This window comes from Marmota monax, unplaced genomic scaffold, assembly GCF_021218885.2.
Source record: "Marmota monax isolate L192 unplaced genomic scaffold, Marmota_monax_Labrador192_F-V1.1 WCK01_AAM20220418_F8-fsc00129, whole genome shotgun sequence".
Lineage (NCBI taxonomy): Eukaryota > Metazoa > Chordata > Mammalia > Rodentia > Sciuridae > Marmota > Marmota monax.
This window is the reverse complement of record NW_026693811.1, coordinates 3,266,345-3,291,931: the sequence shown is the minus strand read 5'-3', so window position 1 is coordinate 3,291,931 and position 25,587 is coordinate 3,266,345. Positions and strand designations below refer to the sequence as shown.

The 25,587-nt window shown below is 34.6% G+C and overlaps 1 protein-coding gene across 2 annotated transcripts in view; it reads left to right on the top strand.

Moving 5' to 3' along the window:
* Nucleotides 1-25,587, top strand: part of Fap (fibroblast activation protein alpha) — a 74,825-nt gene that overhangs the window by 27,193 nt on the left and 22,045 nt on the right. For both annotated transcript variants that reach the window (XM_046462270.2, XM_046462269.2), the window contains exons 9-18: nt 9-129; nt 1,162-1,316; nt 3,335-3,438; nt 5,530-5,665; nt 9,157-9,201; nt 15,327-15,431; nt 15,530-15,600; nt 18,049-18,102; nt 19,751-19,875; nt 23,802-23,849. In XM_046462270.2, the coding sequence (XP_046318226.1) occupies nt 9-129; nt 1,162-1,316; nt 3,335-3,438; nt 5,530-5,665; nt 9,157-9,201; nt 15,327-15,431; nt 15,530-15,600; nt 18,049-18,102; nt 19,751-19,875; nt 23,802-23,849 (964 nt within the window). The remainder of the gene's footprint in view (nt 1-8; nt 130-1,161; nt 1,317-3,334; nt 3,439-5,529; nt 5,666-9,156; nt 9,202-15,326; nt 15,432-15,529; nt 15,601-18,048; nt 18,103-19,750; nt 19,876-23,801; nt 23,850-25,587) is intronic.

Genomic DNA, 25,587 nt, shown 5'->3' with positions numbered 1-25,587 from the left:
ACTTCTAGGTATACGTCTACCAAAACAATATCTATTTGAAACAAAGACCAGGGGACCCACCTTTTCAAATTACATATAATGGAAAAGAAAATAAAATATTTAATGGAATCCCAGACTGGGTTTATGAAGGTAAGCTGTATTCTCTTTCTACTGGTGCTGTTTTAGGCTTTAATTGAAAACTATTTCATGCATTCAGCAAGATTAAGATGAGTGACATCTTATTTTGTTAAGTGTTTGCATTTCTAAAAGCTATTATTAGGTTATGAACAATATATGCATATTTGAAAAGAACTAAATCTTGTTATCAAAAGACCGGTAAAATTTATTTTCATGAACATTACTACAAAGTAATAGTAATAATTTATATCCCAAGAAGTATTTAGTCCTTAGGTACTGTGTTAGTCTTTTTATGTTTGCATTTTCTTAAGAAAGAAATCTCCCCCCACCCCCAAACTAAATACTGTCTATGTTATTTTTTAAGAAAATGTTCTTAGTTTTTTTATATTCTCTTGAATTTTGTCTCCATTCTAGGTTATGTAGGATTTAGCACGTAACTGAAATTTAAAAGGTCTCTAATCCCTGCCTTTATGAAATATGTAAATATATAAAAAATATAACATCACCAACCCTATTTTTAAAAATTTCCAGGATAGAAAGTCAACTTTCAGGGGGCTGGAGTTGTGGCTCAGTGGTAGAGCACTTGCCTGGCATGTGTGAGGCCCTGGGTTTAATCCTCAGCACCATATATAAATAAATAAAATAAAAAGATCCATTGAAAACTAAAAAAAAAAAAAAAAGGAAGTCAACTTTCAATGGCTATCTCCTCCCTAGTTAAACTAGAGTTCTCCCTGTTTGGGCAGCTTTAGGTTAGTATAGAAGCCAAAAGCTGCCCTAAAAGGAAAAACTAATTATAGATAATATGTTTATATTTTATTTTAAAAGTTACATTTCTCATTAATGTCAATTGCTAACAAGACTAATTCATATTTAATATGGCATGTAAGTTTAAACTGTTCCTCTTAATTCAGACTATTTATTTTTGTAATAACCAAAGTATGTCATGTGTCATATTCAGTCCAAAAATAGCTATTTAGAACTGATTGCAATGATTTTAAGAGTAAGATGTAATTGTAATTAATATAATAGTACTTTTTTTTTCAGAGGAAATGCTTGCTACAAAATATGCTCTCTGGTGGTCTCCTAACGGAAAATTTTTGGCATACGCAGAATTTAATGATACAGATATACCAGTTATTGCCTATTCTTATTATGGTGATGAGCAGTATCCTAGAACAATAAATATTCCATACCCAAAGGTATGTTGACTACTTTCAGCAGACGCCTTCATTTCCTTGGTGTCAAAATGAGCAGTCATTACCATGAGTGGAGGTGGGATCAACATGTTCAGAGAGCTTCTTGTCCTTGTGCATTGTAAGGCAAACATTGTGCTGTGCTCTATTGTTGATGTGGACATCTGTTGCTTTGGACATCTGGTTGTGCTGGATGAAATAGACTTTGCAAAATCCATTGCAGAATCTTTGAGAAACATATGGTCTAGATCATGGAGGAAAAACAAGCTTAACTTAATTTTAATGTTTTTTTTTTTTTTCATATTTCATGCTCCAAATTCAGGGTAAAGTTCTGTTTAGCATTTCCCTCTTGAATTCTCATGTAAATGCAAACTAGAATGGGAAATGCAAATGTTGAATTTGATGTTTCTGTCAGGTAGAAGCAGGCATGGGTTATGGTCTTTTGTGGACATATAGTGACATTTGTGAACCTCAGTTTCTTCCTCAAGGAAATGAAAGAAGTGGACTGGGGTAAGTGCAGAGTTTTTTTGCATAACAAACATTCTAGCATTATTATCGTACATTCCTTCTGTTCAGGCCCATGAGTACAGAAAAAGGATCTGAGTATATAATAGAAGAATAGCCAACTCACAGTGAAGAGGTATTGCAACCTAATTTCAATTTAAAGGAGAAATTTAAAAGAAATCGAAGCACAAACTCACCTCTTGCATGAGGAATTGGGTATGATTTTAGGATATGGCTTTTGTCTTCTGTTTCCTGTATTTTTTTTTGGCCAGGCAGAACACTGTCATGCATGGACCCAGTGGGTCCCTCTATGTGCAGGATGACAGTGTGGATCTGCACAAGTGGACTTAGAAGCAAGACAAACATGCAACAGAAAAAAATAGAATTGCAGATAGTATCATGTTTATATTCAAAGTAATTTTTAAGAGATCAGTAGATAGGAAATGGGTATTTAGATAGGAGACCCCTCAAGGGATATTGTAGAAAGTTGGAAGTGTTTGGATGTGAGAAGACTAATACTTAGGATCTAAGACATAAAATAATTTAAATCTTTGAAAGAGTTTATGGGAGTTGGGAAAGATCAGGAAACTCAGAACTGAGGAGCCACTGACACTGACTAGGCATTTTCGACCCGCATTCTTATGTTTCTTTGAAGACTAGAGTTGCTGAAACATGTGGCACTGGACAGAGAGACAGGAATATCCCAAAGAATCAAGGATTTCCCAGCCACACCTGGGAGGTCCTAGGAGAGACTAAACAGTTCTCTAGATGAATGCAATCAGCACTGAGTCATGGAACACTGAGTACCTAAACTTTGTGATTTAAATTTTATTATAACTGTAATATTCTCTCTCTCTTTGCAGTAAAATAACAGGAATTCTAAGAAGCTGTCTAGGCATAAGCTATACTGTCATGTAAATTTTAGGCATGCCATAGCACAGGAAGTACAAAACAAGAAAAGTGTAAATCCCATGGACATTTTATTTGGAAGCGGAATTTTCCTAATCTTTTGGGATGCTAGCAGTAGTAATACAAGCAGCTAGGAGACTGAGCATTTGGTTACTGTCCTAATCCAAATTACATGGCAAAAGCCAAAAGTATGTTTCATTTATTTCTTTTCACTATCCTAACAAACCAATCTTCTTCTCTCCTCCCCTTAGCACACAGATATATGAATGCTATAATAGTGAAAGAACTACCATGAAAATCAGAAAAGAGAACACAGATTGAAAAACTACTTATTCATATCCCAAACATTTTCCACTATAAATTGAAGCTCTTTCATTAAGCACTTAAAATGTATGTTCTTACTCCAGTTGACAACATTTGTAACTGCCCTGAAAAATAAAATTGAAATGAAGTTCCTGGTTAGGCAATAAAGAGACTAAATCCAACATAATATACTCAACTATATTAAGTTATAAAAATGTGTCTAAATTCCTGAAGTGTCTTTAAAATATTGGTGATAAACAGAATTTTGTGAATTTATATATTTCCTTTTTTTTTTTTTTTTTTGGCAGGCTGGGGCTAAGAATCCTATTGTTCGGATATTTATTATTGACACAACTTACCCTCAGCATGTGGGTCCCAGGGAAGTGCCAGTTCCAGCAATGATAGCCTCAAGGTGATTAATTTCAGATTTCTGAATTTTAACTGAATTTTATCATGTAGAAACTTTTAAATCAGAATTTACACTTCTTTTCTAGGAAGTTTATGGATGTGCATGCTATAAGCTCAAAAAGTAAAAATTGCACACACAATACATACAAACTTAAAAATCATAAATATTTCTTAAATTTTTTTTTAAAGTAGCCCTTTTACACATATGAAAGGGGCTACAATGATCCACCTTTATGAAGCTTTCCTCAGACATTCAGCTATCAGCTCAGGATCAAAAAGAAGATAGTAAAATTCATGTATGTCCTCCATCTCAGGCTTCTTTCAAGTGTGGTTTACTTTCTCTCAAGCGAAGGTTTATAGATTCATCCTGTGTCATATATGCATAATAAACAAGAAAAGATAGGTTAACCCTCTCCAAATATAAGGATTTTAAAATTTTTATTTATTTATTTTGCTAGAAAGTAGTCTCTTTTCAATTTTCTAATCCTGGAGTTATCTACTTGGGGATTATTTATAGACAGACAGGAAAGTGAAGTATTCTCACCTCCCCAGCATTAGACCTCATGTAGAGTTTCTCTGTTTCATCCTGATTACAGCAAACTTCTAGTCCCACAATCCATCCTCTGTGGTCTCTTTTGGTTGAAATGATAAGGGAAAGGTGTCCCCACATCCTGGCTGCTGAGGTTTCTTACCTAGCCTCCTGCCTAGCAGACCCAGCCTTTGGCTTCTCCAGCCTCATGAAGGAGAATCAACTAGGGCACAGTGATTAATCCCTGATCCAGAAAAGAACCACATAGGAGGCCCCTACTGGCACTTACCTAAGTAAATCCACTCTTCAGTACTAAAAACAACTTTAACTTTTCAAACTATCTGTTCTTCCTCACCCCAATTTAGTTGATGGAAAGGTGACTGAATACATCATTTTTTTAAAACTCATTCTCCTTAGATGGTAAATGGAATAGAAGTAGTACCATATAGAGTTAAGAGGCTTGTCTGAACATTTAAAAGTATATATATATAATAATAGTAATAACTCATCCATTTTGAACATATATTATTTAGCAAGCATAGTCTTAAAGCACCTTAGTTTCTCTTAGCTAATCTTTACAGATTTAAAATTAATACTTTTGTTTCCATTTTATATAGAAACAGAAACATAGAATGGTTAAATAATTGGCTTGAAGTTACACAACTAAGAGGATGTAAAGATAGAATTTGAGCCCCCAAACTCCTTCAGTTCTGTGGAAGACTGCAAAATTCTGTGTTTCATTTCATTTCATTCTTTTATTTATTTATTTATTTATTCATCCATGTATTTATTTATTTATTTATTTCAGTACCAGGAATTAAATCTAGGGGCATTCTACCACTGAGCTATATCCCCAGCCCTTTTTATTTTTTTTTTTTATTTTAAGACAGGGCCTCACTCAGTTGCCCAGGCTGGCCTCAAAATTGCAATCATTCTACCTCAATCTCCAGAATGGCTGGGATTATAGGCATGCACCACTGCACCAGCTCTGATTCATTTTACATTGACATTCCCCTATTTACAAATCATCTTCACATAATCTTTGCTGCCATTCATTGACATCTAGTATGTACCAAACACTAATATAGTTATTTCATATCCATCATCCAGTTATTATATTAACCCAAATTTCAATACCTCTTATCACAGCTAACACTCTGCTTCCAACACAAACACGCCTCTAGACAAAAGTGGTTTTGTCAATGTAAAACCTTTTTTTACACCAAGCAGACAGCAAAAAAAAAAAAAATGTGATTCCTTGCACAAAATACAAAGTTTAATGCTTTTCTCCATTCTAGATGGACCAGTAGCTTTGGTCTTATGTCTTCAATTATTAACTAAGATGTGACTATCCCAGAATGGAGAGAAAACGCAAGTGAAATTATTTTATCAGGAGTCAGCAGATACATTTAAAATTCTTTTCAGAGAAAGGAAAGTTTTATCTTCCTTTTCTGTTGAGCAAATATTCCATAATAATAAGATAAATTCTTTAGAAAACATAAAATAAGAAATTATTTAAATGTGATGTGTTTATGGTTGTGATTATCTGTTTTGATTTATTTTCAGTGATTACTATTTCAGTTGGCTGACATGGGTCAATGATGAACGAATATGTTTGCAGTGGCTAAAAAGAGTCCAGAATGTATCTGTCTTGTCTATATGTGCTTTCAGGGAAGACTGGCAGATATGGGATTGCCCAAAGGTAAAGTATATTAATGCTAGAGATACATATTTCTGAAGATGAAAGCACAACAGTAGAAACACATTTATAGCTAATATGTAATATATAAAGGTAGAATTACTGCATCAAACTGGAAAATGCTTGGCAAAAATATACTCTATATTCACAAGTCCACCATTGCTTTAAATGGATAAGATATTTGTTGCTTTCTCAAATGACTTTAACCTTGAAATTGGGTAGAGAAAAAGACTAAATGAGGCAGCTTAACACTGGGAAAATCAGGTATTTGGTTCTCAATTAGGATGGTCATCCATCCTTTTGCAATTATAAGATTAGCAGTCAACAAAAGCAAAATAATGAAGATAAAAACATAAAGTGGTTCTACTATGGAAATCAATGTGTTTTAGACAAGAGAAGGAGAAGAAATGCAAATGGGGCATGTTCAATTCAATGTCAAAATTAAAAAGTAAAAATTCCAAAAGAAATAAATATCAAAAGAAAGCCTAACATACTCATTTTAAATCCAAGGTGGATGTCTGAAAACATGACATGAAATATTAGATCAAATTATCTTATTATCCATTTATCTTAAGGAAGTACCCCACACCTAAGGGGAGGAATTTGAAAATTAGATACAGATTTCTACTGAGATTTATTGTTTCCATTGCTCAAATCTAAACATAATCTGTTGACATGAATGAGTCAGAAGCTTCTTTAACCAATTTAAAAGTTTTAAAATATTCTGGCTCTTAAGTACTCATATTAAAGACTATGAAATTCAAAATTTCTTTAAATAAGAAATTTGATGGGTTCATTTAATGAGATTTCTAATTTTGAAGAAATGTTTCATTAAACCAAATATAGAATAAAGCTACTTAAAAGTAAGAAGAAAAGCACAGAGCAATCATAGAAAATCATTAAATTTGATCTAGAAATTAGGACAATATGTTTTACATTGAAAAAGTCATATGACTCTGTTTGAAAATGTATTAGGGCTGCAATAGTCAACATTACTCAAGCTGAAATATTTTTAAAATCACTACTGTGTCTGAAAGAGACTTGGCTGATTTTGATGAACTATGCTAGCTTATTTTAATTTATATTTTGATATACAAAGTAGAAATATTTGGCTTTATTGATTGCTCATAGGCAAAAGTATAAACAAACAAACAAACTGACCTTAATTATACTAGTTGATTTGAAACCATTGGTCTGAATAGTCAGCTTTGGTTAAAAATATCTTCAAAACTCACTAGATCTAGTGATTAGAAACTACTGCCTTAATTTTGTTAGCTTGAAAACTAGGAGATTTATTATTTAGACACAATTTTTAACTAATTAATATCTTTAGTTAAAAACTGGAATTGCTTTGATATCCAAAATTCTAATTTATAAAAATGTGAGATAACATTAACCTAAATTTACAGAATATCAAAGATGTTCATCCAATGAAGTATGGAAGTCCCCGGAATAGAAACATTCTTGCCAGAAATGTTATTACATTTAAAATACCAGAACTGAATAACCATAGGATTTCTAAATAACCTCTATTTCAGAATACTATGAAAAATTTATACAACACATTTTCAGATTTGAGAACAATGGTGTTGCATTTTCCAGCAAACATACTCATGACTTACACTGTGTTTGGGGTTTGAAAACCAATAATATTTAAGGTTAGAGGACTTATCAATAATTTATTGATGTTCAGAGCCATACATAAAGCAAAGAATCAAAAGAAACTGACAATAGATACTTGTAATTACAATTGTGAGATATATTAAGAAATTTATAGTTTGAGACACTAATATCGTCTTACATTATTATTGTCCTCCCAAAAGAGGATTAAAATGAAGTTTATCTTTATGATTAAAAATGAAGAATCAAAAAACTTTCACTAGTTTTTCAAGTCTTGTCTTTTTTATTCTCTCGTAGGCACTGGCTTCTCCATATAGGAGATAATACAAACTGTCCTTAAAATTTATTATTCCCATGCCTTTTTTGACAGTACATCTTCTCATGGTTCTCTTACATTGTTGACTACTCTTTTCCTTTATAGTTCTGCTGACTTCTCTAGACATCTTATCCTCCTATTTAATGTATTTGCAAGATAGGCTGTTATAACAAAACAACAACCTCCAATGATTCAGTAGGTTACAGTAGAAGTTTATTTCATATTCATATTCATATACCCATCAAATAGTGAGTCCAAGTAAGAGGAGTGTGGTAAGGACTGGGAGAGGGGATGCTCTGTTCCATATAATCATTCAGGAACCCAGATGATGGAATTTCTGCTAGCTTCATTTGTGGTTTTCAATACTATTCTAAAGTTATTAACATTGAGCATCAAGATCCAGACATAGGATTGAGAAAAGAATGGAGGAACATGAATAAGAATTTTTTTTTTTTTTTTTTTTTTTGGCTAGGTCTAGAAAGAGCCTTACTAATTTCAGCTTATACACCATTGGCTAAAACATATCACATGACCACATCCAACTGCAAAGGAGGCTGGGAAATGTAGCATACTCATAGCCCACCCAAAGGAAGAAATAGCTCCTGATTATCCTGCTTCCTCTATCTCAACTCTCTTTGGGTAATTTTATCCACATCAGAGGTTTCTGTTACTACTTACCAACATTATTTATAAAGATTTCAACTTTTAAATAGCTGTGACTACATTTTCTCTACTTCATCCTCACTACCAAGACCTTCATTTGGTTCTTTATTATTCTTTTCCCAAACATTACTACAACATTCCAGTTGGTCCCCTGCTTCCTTCCATCTTACCTATTTCTAACCCATTCTCTTTATCATGTTCAAAATTATATTTTCTTAACGGTGGATTTGAAGTCTTTCAAAGATTTATTTACAGGAGAAATTCAAACTTCTTAGGATGGCATAAAGGTTGCTCAAGATCTTGCTCATACTTATGCCTCTTCCCTGTAGTCACTTTCCACTGAGCCATATTGAACCACTTGGGTTAACTAATCCAGTCTGGTGTTATTTGTTGTTCTTTTTCTAATTATTTGTCTAGAAAAGCCTATTCACCCTTTTAGAATTACTAAATATTTGTTTAATAAATGATCAATACTATTATGCTAAAATGTAAACCAAAATAAGATTTAACACAGATTTTAAAATTTCACGAGAAATTCTTAAGACCAAGAAAAGAATTTAATCTCCATTATGAATTTCCTTTTCACCTACACTAATTCAAGTGCTTGAACTATGCTGGACCTCCATACATGTTTGATAATTCTAAGGTACCACTTTATAAAAGATTTAACCAGAATAAAGATCTAAAACTAGATCCAGCAGGCAAAGTACCCATGTGTATACAGCAGCACTGTTATATAAGATTTTTAATAGAATCTTCTTAAATTCAAAATCGAAGATAGTTGACTAGCCATAGGACTCTCTGGCCAAGCAGTTTAACTGGTCCCAAATGTCCAGATTATATTTAGAAAAATTTTCTGCTAATACCATGTTTGATGTGATCTTTTGTCTTTCAGACCCAGGAACATATAGAAGAAAGCAGAACTGGATGGGCTGGTGGAGTATGATTTTGCTATCTTTTCCTTATATTTTAATGCCACTTGACAGATTCTCAACTATCAAAGGACTATCTCCAATGTTCTCAAACCGGCACTTTTTGTTTTTCAATTGATATATATTTATATATATATATATATATATATATATATATATATATATATATATATATATACACACATACATACACACACACACACACACACTTTTGAAAATGGGTGTAAGTTGCTGAGGGTCTTGCTAAGTTGCTGAGGCTGGCCTTCAACTTGCCATCCTTCTCCTGCCTCAGCCTCCTGAGTCACTGGGATTACAGGCATGCACCACCACACCCCGCTACTAACTGATAGTATTTCTTAAATACAACAACATTTAATCAGTTTGCAAAAGAAAACACAAATCTTAGTCAGATGGGATAAAATCATCTTAATATTTATGCCATTTTAATCAAGGAAAAATAGAGACATTAGGAATCCTTGTGAGTTAAATGCATACTATCTCTTAATATATTTCATATAAACTAAACTGAATTTCATATATGCATATTCATATAAGCATTGATTTGGTATCAAATAGGCAAATGTGTTTTATTATGATTTGTGATTACTTATATCTGGAAATTTTGGATAAATTGTTGTTATTGTTGTTTGGTGATATATGAGGAATTCTAGTGTAAAAATCATGTTTTAGTGAAATATACCAATTGTATCTAATATCCTATAAAAAGAATACAAAATAGGATGGAGAATAGTGAATGTGGTTTGAATGCTGTCACTCACTCATCACATACATAATTTAATTCAACTAGCATTTCAGTTTGGGGATGCCACTTTTTTTTTGAAATTTGAACACATTATGCAAAAAAGAAAATTTTTAGGACCAGATTTAATACATTGACTCATGACATAAAGACAGTAAAGAATTCAGAATTCAATTCTAAGATCATACATCTTTAACAAATTCTAACTTAAAATGGCCAGAGAGAAGGAAATAAAAATTTAAAAAATATATATCCAGGTATTAAAAATTCTTAGTTGAACACTTTTCTGTATCCAGTAATTTTTGTCTTACAGGCTACTATATTTACGCTCAGCCTTTAATGAAAGATATTTCAGTTTTATTTACTAACTAGGGACCAGTAGAACTTTATTAATAACATACAGTAATGTAACTACACTCTGAGGTAATAAGAATTGATTTTAAAAAGTCGAAAAGTTCTATTTTAATACACTTTTTGCCACACTATTATGTTATTACAGGAAAAATTAGCAATAACCAGTGGGGGGAGGGAAAGGATTCTGTAAATTGTCTGCTTTCTTGATCATCAGAAGCTCAACCTCCAGAAAGGTCATTCCTATTTCTATATCAGCATTTGAAAATGTGAAGAATGAGGAAAATCAAGATCCTAATTCAATCCCATTGCAAAGATTTCTGATAAAGAATCGGAAGAAAGAGTGCTTAAAAATATCCTTGTATTCTTCATGATGATAATGTTATTAGATTTATAATACGGTAATATGAATGATATGCTTACAAAAAGATCAGCAATGATGCAAACAAACTTCTCAAAGATATTACCTTGGGTATCTAGACCTTGCTTCAGAAATGCTGAAGTGCCCAAAACACTCTGAACATTTTTAGAATACACCTTTTGAAAGGTCTTGAGATCAATTGCATCTTAATTTTTAAAGTTCATATTACAACAAACTTGCATTTTCCAATAAGGGCTGGATGAGTGAGTGAATGAATGAAGGAATTGCCTTGTAAAATTATGGAATGTTTTTGAAATACCCCTACTAGAGTACATATGTTGTCCTGTGAGAGAAGATGAGGTCCCTTCATTGAATCAGAAATCATGCCCAACTAAATTTAAAAAATAAGTGAATTATTTACTTTGAACATGTGATTTTGTGCCAGGATATTTAATGTTTTAGAATTCTGTTGGAAACAATTTGTTTTTCTTATGTGTTAACGTCAATCTTTTAAAATTTATTGAATAGTCAGTAAACCTTCTAAATTCCAGAAGAAGAATTCTCAAAAATTCTTTTCACTGGTAGCTTTTAAGAGTAAATTCACACCCTCTCAATGCATCTGCCTTATAAATTCTGATATGCTCTTGAAAAAGTCAGGCCACAATTTTTATAGAGTCATAATATGTTGCATAGCTTCCTTTGATCTCTGCTCAAACTAGTGACTTAATGAAATTAACCAGAGAAGATCTAGAAATGTATATGTACTTTACATATTTGTTCAAATAATATTTGATTTTTTTTTTTGAGGGAGTGTGGTTTCTGGAAATTGAACCCAAGGCCTCAAATATGCTAGGAAAATGCTTTATCACTAAATTACATTGCCAGGCTTGCTTAAATAATATTTATTGGGTCTTAAAAGTATATAGGCTAGTTGTATTAATGTAAATTTTAAAAGCAGTTTTAGAGAAGGGGTTCCTTTAGAATTTATCAAAGAAATTTAAACTGAAAAAGACTTTGGAAGATCATCTATAAATTAAAAAGAAATTAGGGCTAGAGGTACAACTCAGGAGTACAGCACTTGTCTAGCACACATGAGGCCCTGGGTTCAATCCCCAACACTACCAAAAAAAAAAAAAAAAAGCTTGGTAAGAGTAACTAACTTGTTAGTTGCAGGCATAGGAATTAACGAATGGGTTTCCTAAGTTCTAAGAATTTTATTTACCACTTTCTTTTTTCAGCACTGAAACATTTCATGTCTTAACTTAAGGTAAATAACTGTACTCTTTGGTATTTTGTCAAAGAAATAAAAAAATTCACTCTAAATAAATTGACTTTTTCCCTTTAAAGAGCAGACCAAAAAAGGGAAAATTTAACAGAAGAATCTAGAATTTAATCCTTTATAACTGGAGAACAAGCACTGAAAGCATATTGCTTAGACTGCAAAATCACTATGAAATTATTTTAAAATAATTAAGAAGTACATTACACCTTCTTTAGGCTGTTGGAGAAACCTCTTGGTTAAAAACAAATAAGTTTCTATTTGATGTTGGAAAGCCTTTGCTTTTGGTTGAATGTGAACTCAGTTTAGGCATCAGCCTTATGTCATTTAACCACTAAGACAAGATATGGCATGGTGGTAAATAATCTCACTTTTCAAGCAAAACATTTAAATGGCTTTGCACTTCACATTGAGATGAGCAATTCATCAGAAATTCTAAGCATAATAAAAAGGCCAGTGTAGGGGCCTTGTTAAAACTGACAACAGCCTAGCTGTGTGGCTTATCTAGGTCCAGGTGTGACTTGCTGAAAGAAGCACTTAACTCAGAATGCATTAGGGGCCCAGCTCTGGCCCAATGAGAGCGGAAATATTTCACACTCTCTTTACCTCACCCAAGTTACCCCAATCATCTAAAACAGCTGTTCCGCAACCAAAGAGGAGAGAGAAGATAACAGTCTTTGCTTAACAGAAAGATTCTTCCTGTTTGCCTGATTCTGGTATCTTAAAATATAACACTCTACCCAGTTAATTTTTTTTAATTTTCCATAAAAGCAAAATTTTAGGTTTTAATACAGAACAGCCTTTTCAAAGTCTCTTAATTGACTACAAGTGTGTGGAGAACTTTTTTTTTTTTAACTGTTACCTTAATCCATTCAATCCTAATTTTTCAATTCTGTGAATATTTCAGCAAAATTGATACAGAAACATTAAAATAGGTTGGAGATCATAATCTACAGCTTATACATATTATTGTATTAATTAATATTCTATTATAGTATAATTATATATTGTTGTATAATTATATATAATTGTATTAGCATCATATCCTAGAAGTTTTGTAGGTGTTCCTCATTTATGGCAGTGGTACAAAATGGGTTAAAGTATTTTGTGACTCAGATTTCATGTTAGTGATTAAGACATCATAAAACCAATTTTTGTCTTTCACACTAAGTAGGAGGACATAAAGAGGTTACTAGTAGGCAATTATATCATCTTTAGGCTAAGAAGACAAAACTTCATTCTGAAGAAACAATTTTGGTAAAGACCCAGATAATAGTAAAATTCCATTCACAAAATTGCATATCAGTTTTCTTTACCTGGGTCCCATGACTCATAATTTCACTTAATTGCAAAACTCTACCAGGATTAGTGTTTATTATTAATAAGCAAGCCTAATGAAGGAATCATATAAGGAGACAGCAGTTTTTCATTATTCCATTTTCCATTTTGTTCAACGTTTATTAAAAGAAAAATTTTAGACAAATTAAATTTAGCAGAGATTCTTTGAGCAAAGAACAATTCATGAATCAGGCAGCACTCAGAACAGAAGAGGTTCTGAAAGCTCCACCCAAGAATGTGAGCAGTGAACTGAGACAGAAGCAAAATTGAGAAACCCCAGCTGGCTGCAGCTAGGAGTTTGCCTTATTGGGCCCTGTGTGATGAGTTGCCTGCCTGTGATTGGCTGGTTGGGGTTAGGTTGTGGTTCATCACATACAACTCAAAGTGTGGAAACAGCCTCAAGCTAATAGCCTCCTCCTAATTTCATTGTCTAGTCAGTGTGATAAGACTTAGGACACTATATTAGTTTCCTAACTGCTATAATAAATTATACAAACTTGGTGGGTTAAAACAACAGAATTTTTTTTCTTTCATATTTCTGGGGGATAGAATCTGAAATCAGGTGCTAACAGGGCTGTGCCCTCTCTGATGGCTCTAGGAGAGAATCCTTCCTTGCTTCTTCCAGCTTCTAATGGCTCTAGGCAATCCCTGGAATTCTTTGGTTTCCAACTGCATCACCTTAATCCTGCTACTGTTCTCACTTAGGTCCGTTTCCTGTAATTCTGTGTCTCTCTGTGTCCTCTCTCTTGAGAACTCCAGAATTGGACTTAGGGTACACCCATTCAAGTATCATCACATCTTAGACTCTTATCCCAGGAATTAACTTTAGTGGTACTTTATTCCACTAACTTTATTCATCCTACTACAGATGCATCAAATATGCTTCATATTAATGTCATGTGATCACAAAAATAATGATGAATTTTATCAAAAGGCATCAATATCAGATCATACATGCAACTATGATTAAGGAAATCGACAATAACTTCTGCTCTCTTTCTCAAAAATGGATGTCAGACTAGGTCTTAGCAGAATAAATGTTCATAGCTAAAAGATGTTGGTGTTTTTAATTTAATTTTATTTTATTAGTAATTTATTTGTTTGATTTTGTTGCTTGGCTTAGCTCTAAATGTACTGAATATCTTGGTCCCCTGTCACATGGAGGAACATCAACTAGAGAGATTTGGTTTTAAATTAGGAAAACAACTACTCTGTATCAGTAGAATAATTCTTTTCTTGCGTAATTTTTTTTTTACAAATTTGTGATCATTTTACAAATAACAGGAGATGGAGGAGCATATCATTTTTTTTAATGGGAGAAACATGATACTACTGGTTGAAATTTACTATGAGGACATTTGCAGGATCTCAGTTTTCTATACCATTTAGGATGTTGCGGTGTGGCTAGTTCTGTTCCAAGGCACATTTGAGTGTCTAGCATTCCTGATGTAATAATGTGATTCCCAGCAGGCACTCAGGAAGGTTCCCTGGAAAAGGTCAAGCTAAGACAATAAGGTCAGGTTTCCTGAGATTCAGAAGTAAACCTCCCTCATCGTGGATAATATTTTTCTCTGAAGTACAGAATTCTCTCTTCACCATTAAAATCTGTGGCTAGCAGGTGCTATTTTAATCCCTAAAATGTCTCTATTCAAGCATTGCCATTAGTTGCTTGACATTAGACAAGTCAGCTTTCATGAGAGTCACACTTTGGTCAAATATCTCATTTTAAAGTTTGGTTTGGTTAAATATCAACATTTATTTGTGATTCTTCATCCCAGAACATAGAAATTTAATCAAATTAAACATTATAAAGTCAGGGGTATATAGTAGCACCCAGCAGTAGCTGGCATGTGTGAGTGCCTATTTGAATCTCTGGAAAAGCTGTCATCTGGAAAATTGAAATTTCAGATGTGAGTGACAGAATTTGGGAGCAGGAGGTCAGGCACTCTGATTCCTACAAACATGACCATATATTGCTTTGAAAATAATCTACGGTTTTAGTTCAGTTTGTCTTTTGAACATAACCTCTGTTAATTTCTTTCAGTTCTTTGTTTCAACACCAGTTTTCAGCTATGATGCCATTTCATACTACAAAATATTTAGCGACAAGGATGGCTACAAACATATTCACTATATCAAAGACTCTGTGGTACGTTCCTTCCAAGATTTATCTCCTCAAAGATCATTCACTTGAGGTTGCTCAAATAACGCTCAGATTCACACAACATAATGTTTGTCTTTTTATAGGAAAATGCTATTCAAATTACAAGTGGCAAGTGGGAGGCCATAAATATATTCAGAGTAACACAGGATTCACTGTAAGTACTGCATGAAGCACGATGCACCATTCAGGTTTTAATTGGCACCGACCGATGGACGTAAAAATGATACTGCACCATCTCTTCCAGTTAACTAAAAGAGCATTTCTGTTACTCTGCAGTTTAGTTCAGATGGCTACGATTTCATTTAGGATTGCATTCTTTAATAATTAGCCAATACTGTTTCCTTTGGGGAAGAATTTTCAGTAGACACTTTTATTCTGATATTTGATAGATAATTATATAAAAGTCTAAAAATTTTAAAACAACAACTAATTCTCAAGCCAAGTGTTACTCTTCAGCACTTGAAGCAATGAACAAGCTTCAAAATTCAATGGGGGCAGGGGGTGCAGCCCATTGATATGAAGAATATTTTGTAAATATTTATTGTTATCTAAGTTTAATATTATCATCTATAACAGCTATTCATTATTGAGGAATTACTATGTACCAGATATTGTAAAGTAGAAATAATTTTCTCAAGTTTACAGATAAGAAAACTGATACTCAGAAAATTTAATTAACTTGGCCAAAAGCCACTCAGTTAGTTAGTGACAGATGAAGATTCAGACCTAAACCATATTAAATATAAGGCTTTTGTTGTTATCCTCCAGTGGGGATTTTTTTCTTTTGGTTACTTCCTTCACAGTCCATTCTGAATACTGCCTATCATTTTGAAGTAATCATTTATGATAAAACTTCTCTAATCACAAATGTGCACTTCCTGACTGTCACAGAGGTTCCCCTTAGTACTCATAAACTACCTGTCATTATCTCAGATTCATGGAGCAAAAGGTCAGCATCATTAGCCAAGCTCACTGGATAGACACCTGTCAAAAACCTATTGCCAATATGTGGAATTATTTGAATAGTGGGCAAAGGAGTTTGGACCTTATATAGAGCAGCCATTAAAATCTCTACAGTAAGGGGGTTAAAAAGATAAAAACAGATGGGAGATTAATTTCATTTATGATGGATTTAAGAAGTAGAGAAAATTGAAGACAAGAAGACCCACAAATATGGTAAATGGCTATGATACCAGCTACTGAGGCTGAGGCAGGAAAATCACAACTTCCATCCTGGGCAACTTAGCGAGACCCTATTTCAAAATAAAAAAATTAAAAATAAGGACTAGGGAGGCAGTAGTGGTAGAGCACCCCTGGGTTCACTTCCCAGTACCAGAAAGAAAAAAAAATGACACAGCTGTGGTCAAAATGTTGAGCTGAGTTCTGAACTTGAATAATGGCAATAAAGGATGTACACAGAGGACAAATCTACTCTCCTTTTCTGTGTGACACTTAGCACTATGCCTGACACAGAGAACCAGTTCAGTATATATTTGTTAAGTGGAGGAGAAGAAGGGGAAGTGGTTAAGGCAGATGGAGGCTTGAAGAGTGCTGGTCAGTTACTAACCGTGAAGGAAAAGAGAAGAAAGAGGAAAAGGGGACTGTGCTGTTAGAGGTGAAGACAATGGGGAAACTTTGACATCTCAGGAAAGCTACAGGGAGCCCTCTGGGAAAGAGTCTAAGCATTTTATTCACGGGTGGTTTGAAATGATGTGAGAAAGACAAGTGTAAGTGGTGATTGAAGTCATGTGACATTAGGAAAGATATAAGCTGGACATATGCAGATTTAGAATATAAATTTTATACTATGAATTTTACATTCTATTACCTTTTTCTGTTTTCTGGGAATTAACAAAGGTTAAGACTTTGAGGACATAAACTACCTGAATTGCTAAACCATCCTGAGAATTAAACCAAACTTCAGTTATTCCAAACATTCCATTCTCTATTGTGCTCTTTCTGAAAAAAAAAAATAGACAGTTACTTGTGATATTAAGATAAATTCACATAGGAAAGAATATTATATCCCTAAATTGAATTTCCCACTTCAGAGCTGTATTAAAACTAGCTAGAATGGTACTCCCTGGATTCTTAGGTGGTAAGGATGCTCTCTTGTGGTTTGTTTTGCTTCTGTTGTAAGTTAACATGTCCTAAGGTGTGTGGTATCCCCATTTGGATGCGTTTCCCCGGTTTATGGCCAACTGAGCTCCTATCAGGGTTACTATAAAATAAACTGTTTTCATAATCATAGACAAAATTAAATAATATAGTATACAGAAACCAATAAATTGTTATTAATCTTGGAAAAAGAAAGACATAATATTAATTTAAAATCATAGTTTATATCACATGGCTCATAATAAATCAAAATATTATATATCTATAATAAAATGAGTGCTAGCATAATTTAAGCTTTCTCTGATGATTTGGAATGCAGGGTAAATACCCAGAATTCACTTATAAATAGCAGTGATATGTGCACATAATTACCAGTAAATAATTTTATTAGGTGAATACTTACCTATAGTTTATATTCTACTAATATTAGTAACAGTACTATGATCATTCATCAATATGTAACAATTTCTGAATACATTTTCAGGTTTTATTCTAGCAATGAATTTGAAGGTTACCCTGGAAGAAGAAATATCTACAGGTAAATTATGCCAGTCCATTCTTTTATTTATATATATTAATAGTTGAATAAAAATATATCATATATCATAATCCCCAGGAGAAGTAGGAAACTTTTTGAAGTGTGAAAATTAACAAAAATTATTTATAATATAAAACATTCAGGGAATGTTGTTTTGTATTACATCAGAATAAAAACAAAACATACATTTTTAGTCATTTCAAAATGTTTATTTTCAAAAGGAAAAAACAGTAAATTGTAATGGCAATATAAATACTAAATGTTATTTATATGATATTAAATATTTCAACAACATTTAAAGGTAATTAAGGACATTATTCATTTAAACACACATTTATTGTGTACCCACTATGTGTCAGGCATTGTTTTTGTTCCCATAATGTGTGGTTTATTTTACTATGGTTCACTTTGGCATAAGCCATCTCTCTTCCTGCTTTAATGCTCTCTGGTTGTCCCTTGATGACTGGAATGGTGCCGTCAACACTCCTTCTGGATGTAGAAATAGAAACAATAGTTACCATGTGCTGGTAGTTCACTATATGCCAGGCACCTTTTTAATCTGATTTGCATCTATATTTTTATTTAATCCCCACAACTCTGAGATATGTAGGGTTGTTAGAGCCACAATCTGTACCTGGACATATTGATCTCTGAGCCCTTGTTAATTCCCTCCCTTTCATTTCCAATGATACACTAAAATACAAACATGAAAACTAACTGTGAAGAAGAAATAAGAAGTTTTCCTATGTCATAGTCCTCTATTCCCTCCTGAATCATGCCCTTCCCTTAGCTGTTAGAGAGCATCCTTATTTGAAACAAGCCATGTTTCTGTTTACTCTCTACCATGCCCAAAGCAAGGTCAGGGGACAGCAGAAGGGACTCTGAGGTGGCACAGGTAACCCTGAAAGCCACTATGGGGTTGTGGCCCTTCCTGCATCCTGGCATAACACCATCTATTATCTCCCAAGTGGGATTCTAATTCTGACGGTTTGCAGAAAGATCCAGGAGTCTTATTAAAATCAATCACTGCATTCAAAAAACACAGAGGCTCTGCTGAGGTAAGTGTAGGACCACTGTGGAAGGTACAGGTTGGCTTGGCTAGGGCTATGACAAAGGAGCATTATCATTCTGAACTTCCTCAAGCCCAAATTTCTGCTGAAAGGAATGAAAGGTGTATAGAACCATGGCTTCTTATTTCGAATTTTCTTGTTACTGTTTTCCCTTCCCAGATTTATGATTAGAACAGGGACCCTTTTCTTATTGACACTGCCAGGTTTTCTTGGTATGTTTTGCTGTGGGTTAGAAAAAGAGATGGGGAAATCAAGAGGTATGGATTCCCAACCACTCCATAAAGTGGTTATGGGAAGTAACTACCTTACTTCCATGGGAAGTGTTAGATATTTATCCTACTTTGGGAAAAGCACACAGGGCTTCTCCCTCAAAGTTTATGCCTCTTCAGGCACAAATTGATCAAAAATCAAGCTACATCAAAATACTGTGATTCCCCTTTACTTTAAATGATATTGGCAACCGAAAAATAGAGTGTGTTTGATGTCAATATGTAAATTAGTCACTTTACATGGAGTAGTACATTTTGATAAATACAATCTCAAAATTTTAGCTTAGTTTTATTTTCATTTCCCTCTAGAATTAGCATTGGAAGCTATCCTCCGAGCAAGAAGTGTGTTACTTGCCATCTAAGGAAAGAAAGGTGCCAATATTACACAGCAAGTTTCAGCGACTATGCCAAGTACTATGCACTCATCTGCTACGGTAGGTGATGGCCTCACCATGAGCACTACCATCCCATTCCACTGTCCTCACCCTCGTCACCACCAACTGGTGTGTTCCCAGCTTCAGGTACTGAGCACTTCTTACATGTAAGGCTCCTATCTAATGCCCAAGAGAAGCAACGAAGGCAAGAATGGAAGGTATTATCCCCGCTGTTAAGGAAACAGAATAACTTGCCAAAGGTGTGCACTGTGGATAACACCAGCCAGATTGAAGCAAGAGTCTGTTGCTTTTAAATCCCATGCTCTTAACCACCATGGTCCACAGCTTCATGACGTTATATCCAAACATAATCTATCCCATCCATAGCAGGGGAAATATTATAAAAAGAAGCACTCTCTGGTAAAATGGTTGCGGGACTTTGGCTTCATTTGTTGGAGAAATTTCAAATTCCTGCATCCAGTAGAAAGAACAGTAGCCTAGAATCCCAAGATCTCTCCCTGAAGGCCAACCTTCTTCCAGCTTCAGTTTCAATGGGTATAGAAAATGAACCTTTGTCATTCTGTATACCCTTTCAAAACTTGAATGATATCTTAAGTAATTGATTCAAGTACAAAATAATCATTTCCTGCTTGTTCAGGCCATTGGTATATTTCATGAATAATTTCTATCCTAATAATTTTATTCTATGCACAACATTTTATCTTGAAGTGGTGACAAATAGTAAAACAGGCTAAGATAACAATATGGATCCATGAAATTTGTTGAGATCTTAGTACTCATAAGAGAGATCTGGAAAACTGGATTGGAAAGTTTCTGATTTGCCCATTTGTGTCTCCACCCTCTAGTTAATCCCCAATTTAGGGGTGGGGATTAGAGCATTTGGCATAAGATTATAGGAAATGCCTGCTGACCTTGCATTTCTAGTATTAACTCCCTGTGTTGAAGTACATGGCATGGAGAACACGTGGAATCTCTATTTGGGATCCCTGCTCAGATGCAGAGTCCTCTGAAACGAGAACCAGCATGAAAGCCACCTGACATGCCATTTCCCTCAGTCCAGCCACCTGGGCCTAGTACCTGAACCACAGTTCATTTGACTGTGTGGACATGAACAAACATTTTAACCCAAATGCCTCCTTCAAAATGACACGTGATGTCAGTTTTAAATAACACTGTCATAAAGTGTTTGGGTCAATGGTATCTTTGAAATGTCAAGAGATTGTTGTTCATGACCATATGTGCTGGTTGTGGCTATGGCATTCAAAGGTATACATTAAATATCCCTCTCAAGTTATATAAAAACATTTTTCATCCAAAGCTCTGTATTTATGTAACATATACTCAAAGCTTACATGCCAGGCACATAGCATCACTGAGCTAACCATACTGAGTCAATTGTTAGTATCTGTCTTTCTCTCCTGGAAAGCAGGAGCTGCTTTCTTTTAATCTTTATATATATAAGGCCAAGAAGAATGCCTAATGCATCCTAGCCATTCAGAACTTGGAGATGAAACATAGGTGCTAGGGAGTATCATAGCATTGCTGTCTTTTGCAAAGTCTACCAAGAAACTTGTATTGTGCTGAAGCATTTGCTGATAAAGGCATCAGTGACACTACATTAATGTACCTGCATTTATATTGACATGCACTCTGTATTTGAATAACGTTTTAGAGAGTACTCTACCACGTGCTGTATCACTTTGTCTCCCTAATATCTTCTTGAGCTTAAATGCCTACCAAGGAAATAAGAAATCAAAGACTAAGCTCTCCTCAAAAGTTGGTGGAAGAGTCCTTTCTAGAACTTGAATCGCCTGACTTTTCCACCACTCACTCTTCCTCGGCAGTATGGTAATTTCCCATTTAGCAAAAAATATACTGTGTGGGAAGCATCACATCGTCTGGTGTTTTTGAAGCTCCAGTAAAATGAGTCACTGCACCATCATAGGAAAAACCTTGAAATCTTTCCCTTTAGGACTAAGAGTAAAGCCTCATTATGTAACTTCAAACTCTCCAAAGGGGTGCTAAGTCCCAGATGACAGGATTAAAGCAGATAAAATCACACCGATGATGCTGATGGAACAAAAAGGATGTGATGTAGGAATTTTAGACAACTGGTACTAGGGTCTTCAGGACCTTATCCTGGGCTTCAGTGTCAAGAACAGTCAGTCATTAGTTTGACTCATAGTTTAGACAAAAAAAGAAATGCAAAGTTTTCATTACTGGAACTGCACACCCATGAAAATTCTGCAATATGGGTGCTGATTGGTTAAAGTCTCGAAATTTATACTCCTGGCTCATTTCCTTCCATTCTGGCCAAAAAGGTCATAGGTATACTTGTCTCTTCTGATAACTTTGAAGAAAAACTGACCTAAATGAAAATCTCTGCAATTATATTCTATAAAGCTCTGAAAGTCCATAAACGAACTTTGGTTTTTGAGAAAGCCCAATAATATCTGTGTTCTCCATCCCTAAGTTAGACTGAGGTGTCAGGTAGGAAATAAAAATATTAGCTTTGTTATTTATAAAAGGCTAATTGGAAAATGTGGCTGAGGTGTGTGGCTTTCTAATATTCCACTGCAGGATTACAATTGCACCCAGAGATACGGTTAAAACTGAACATCTATAGGTTTCCCCCATGGGGTTTGGCACTGTCACACTTATAGCTCTGAGGAATAGAGCAAAAGCATGTTCTCAGAAGACGTAAAGATGCCAGGAGCAAGACAGGAGAAACTATTCATAGCCAGATCTTCTCAGACTCATCTAGAAAATCACTCTTCTTCTGCTTTGCTTGGGGTCAAGGGTACTTCTCTGATTGGTGTTCCCTCTACACAGAAAGAAGTACTGGGGTGGCATGAACATCTACCCCACACTCCACCTGTGTTGCCTGTTTAACCCCTTGACTGCCGGAGCAAGCATTTTCTTTAAAAGTGTATTTCTAGGTATGATGTGATTCTATAAGTCAAATGAATGATATATAGTTGATAATTATTTCTAGAGTTTGTTAATATGGCCATTTTCTGCATGCAAAAGCTGAAGTCTACTTTAGAATGTGTAGTGGACATTGTTGTACCAGCAGGACTCACTCCCACCATCTTTAGAACTGATTCACTAAAATTTCTCCAGCTAATGAGGGTGCAGGTGGCTGTCAGCTTATAGCCGAGTCCCCCTCTACAGACTATTCTCGTCCCAGGCCACATGCAATGACTACATTTCATGCTAGGGAATAAAAGCATACCCTGCTGCCCCAAAAGACAAATCTGCTGACTAGCTAGTTCCAGAGTTGTGCAGGGGTTTGGCTGGGGTCTCTGTGTGACAACACTGAAGCCCTCCTTCCCTTCCTATCACATCCTTTCACACTAGTCCCACAAATGTGCATCTCATAGCCACCTTCTCCCCATGAAATTCTGACCTACAACCCTTCTGTATCCCAGGGAACATGACCAGAAACCGAATATTTGAAAATATATATATATTCTATATCAATTTATTTCTGCATGGAGTAATTACATAAAGAAAAACAATGCTGAATTTGCCCAACAACATAAACTGAACATGGAACCAGAAAGCCAGATTCAAAATATGATCTGAGTACTGATGAAGTTTATTTGATAATAAAGACACAGCTAAAACAGGCCCAACACAGTGTGGTATCTTTCCAGAAGGATATTTGCCACAGTATCTTTGGAGGCCCCTTTGTGTAATTTGATTTTAGTTATTTAGGATCACTCTTAGAAAGTATACGTACAAGTAATGCTTCTCTTACATCTGTTCTTTGAGCTCTGATCTCCTGTGTTATTTAAATGTAACAAAAGTGATGTTTATTTCTTTGTGGGAAAAAAAATATTACTGCGAAATTAAAAAAGATACTTGACCTTGACACTCATCTTAAATACTGTCAGCAGTCCTTGTTGAAAACTCCCTGTTATTTTAACACTAAAATGTTTTTGCTTCTATCCTGCTTATAGGCCCAGGCCTCCCCATTTCTACCCTTCATGATGGCCGCACAGATCAAGGTAACTCTCTTACATACTGCTGTCTTGTCTAAAAGCATCCTGAATTCGCTGTGATACTCCACTAGAGAAAGCATTACAGTGGCCCCACATGGAAAAGAGGAACTGTGATGGAATCCTGTTAGCACACAGCTTATTACACAGATCAAGATATTATTTTAGTCAAACATGATCATATGGAATTTGATGACTATTTGCTATGAGAATCTGGCATAATGCAGATAAATTATATCATAGGGATTAATTCTAGCTTCCCCAACTGGCCTTATAAAAAGCACAGATTAGAATTGGAAAGAAACAGAATACTCAGTACACCCTCCTTCCGAAAAAAGAATTCCTGTTTCACAGGGAAGCTTTTGCTTTTGAGGTTTTGTTGTTATTGTTTTGTAACATCCCAAACAAGACAAATTCTAGATATAACTTCTTCAGTTCAGTTCAGAACAGAGGGTGACTATCATGCTAGCTTTTTTTTTTTTTTAACAGCTACATCACTATAGTTGCCACATATGAAAGCCCTGAAATTTGGAGGCTCTTTCCATTTTCAAGTGCTATCGAGACAGCCCTCCTGTGTCCTAAATTTGTGATATTAGTTCAAGATAGTTCCCAGCTCAGAGATGACTGCTTTTGCTCTCAACAGAGTTCGCAAGTGCCTAATTGCTCTGAAATTCATCCAGCTGATTCTCCATTATCTTTTGATTTGCTATTAAATGGCATTATATGGTTGGAGTTGTTGGAGATCTGGGACAGTGAGGGACACCCAGATGCCACTTCCTTCAGCACTCATGCCTATAGTTGCCTCTGGTCAGCTTTGGTGACAAGCTACTTTAGGATTAGTCTGACTGTCAGTTCAATGGCTTAAGTATAGTAAAAATAAAATCATAAAGAAAATCGGAGTTGATTCAGGATCTCTAGATAGGACCCACATTGTAATATGGAAGTACTGTGAATCTAGTTTTATTTTGTGGTTGTTTTAACTTTGTATCTAATAATGAAATGCTTTTAAGAATAACAGATTTATAGTTTGGCTCATATCAACCTTCAGTGAGAGAAATTTTAAAGTAATACTACTTCCAAGTCCTAAATTTTCTTTTAATGCAAAACACTATAGATATAAAATTCCCAATTTATCCTGACTATAAAATAAAACAGCTTTTCTTTTCTCATAGCATGAATTTCTACATCATAACATTTTTTTCCCCTAATGTACTGGTCATATTTCTTGTAGATGCTAATCTCTGTACTGCTTTTGAGGCTTTATTATGTCACTGAATTCTTACCAAATAGGTACAGTGTTCATGTCACTCTAAACATAACATCATCTGTATTTTTATATTTTCTAATTCATAAAGAAGAACTCAAATTCTTTTAGATCATAATTCTGTGAACTTGCCTTATGTTGAAATTATTCTACTATGTTTACCATTAATGCAGATTATCAGACCTTCCCCAGAGATTCCAATCTGGTAGATCTTATGCTTGGGAATCTGTACCTTGAATAAATGTCCAGTTACTGTTTTACAGTTGATGCTGTATCTTCTATTTATATACAGTTATTCCACCCACTTTCATTGCATTTGGTGCCAGCAATTTTCATTCAACAGATATTTATTGGGCGCTTTACCAAATTAAACCAGACACTGTGTTAGGTTACTAGATCTATAAAATGATAGATAACTGGGTTAGATGTGTCCCTGTTCTCAAGAAGGTTATAATAAACCAGTGGAGGATGCAATTGTGTGAA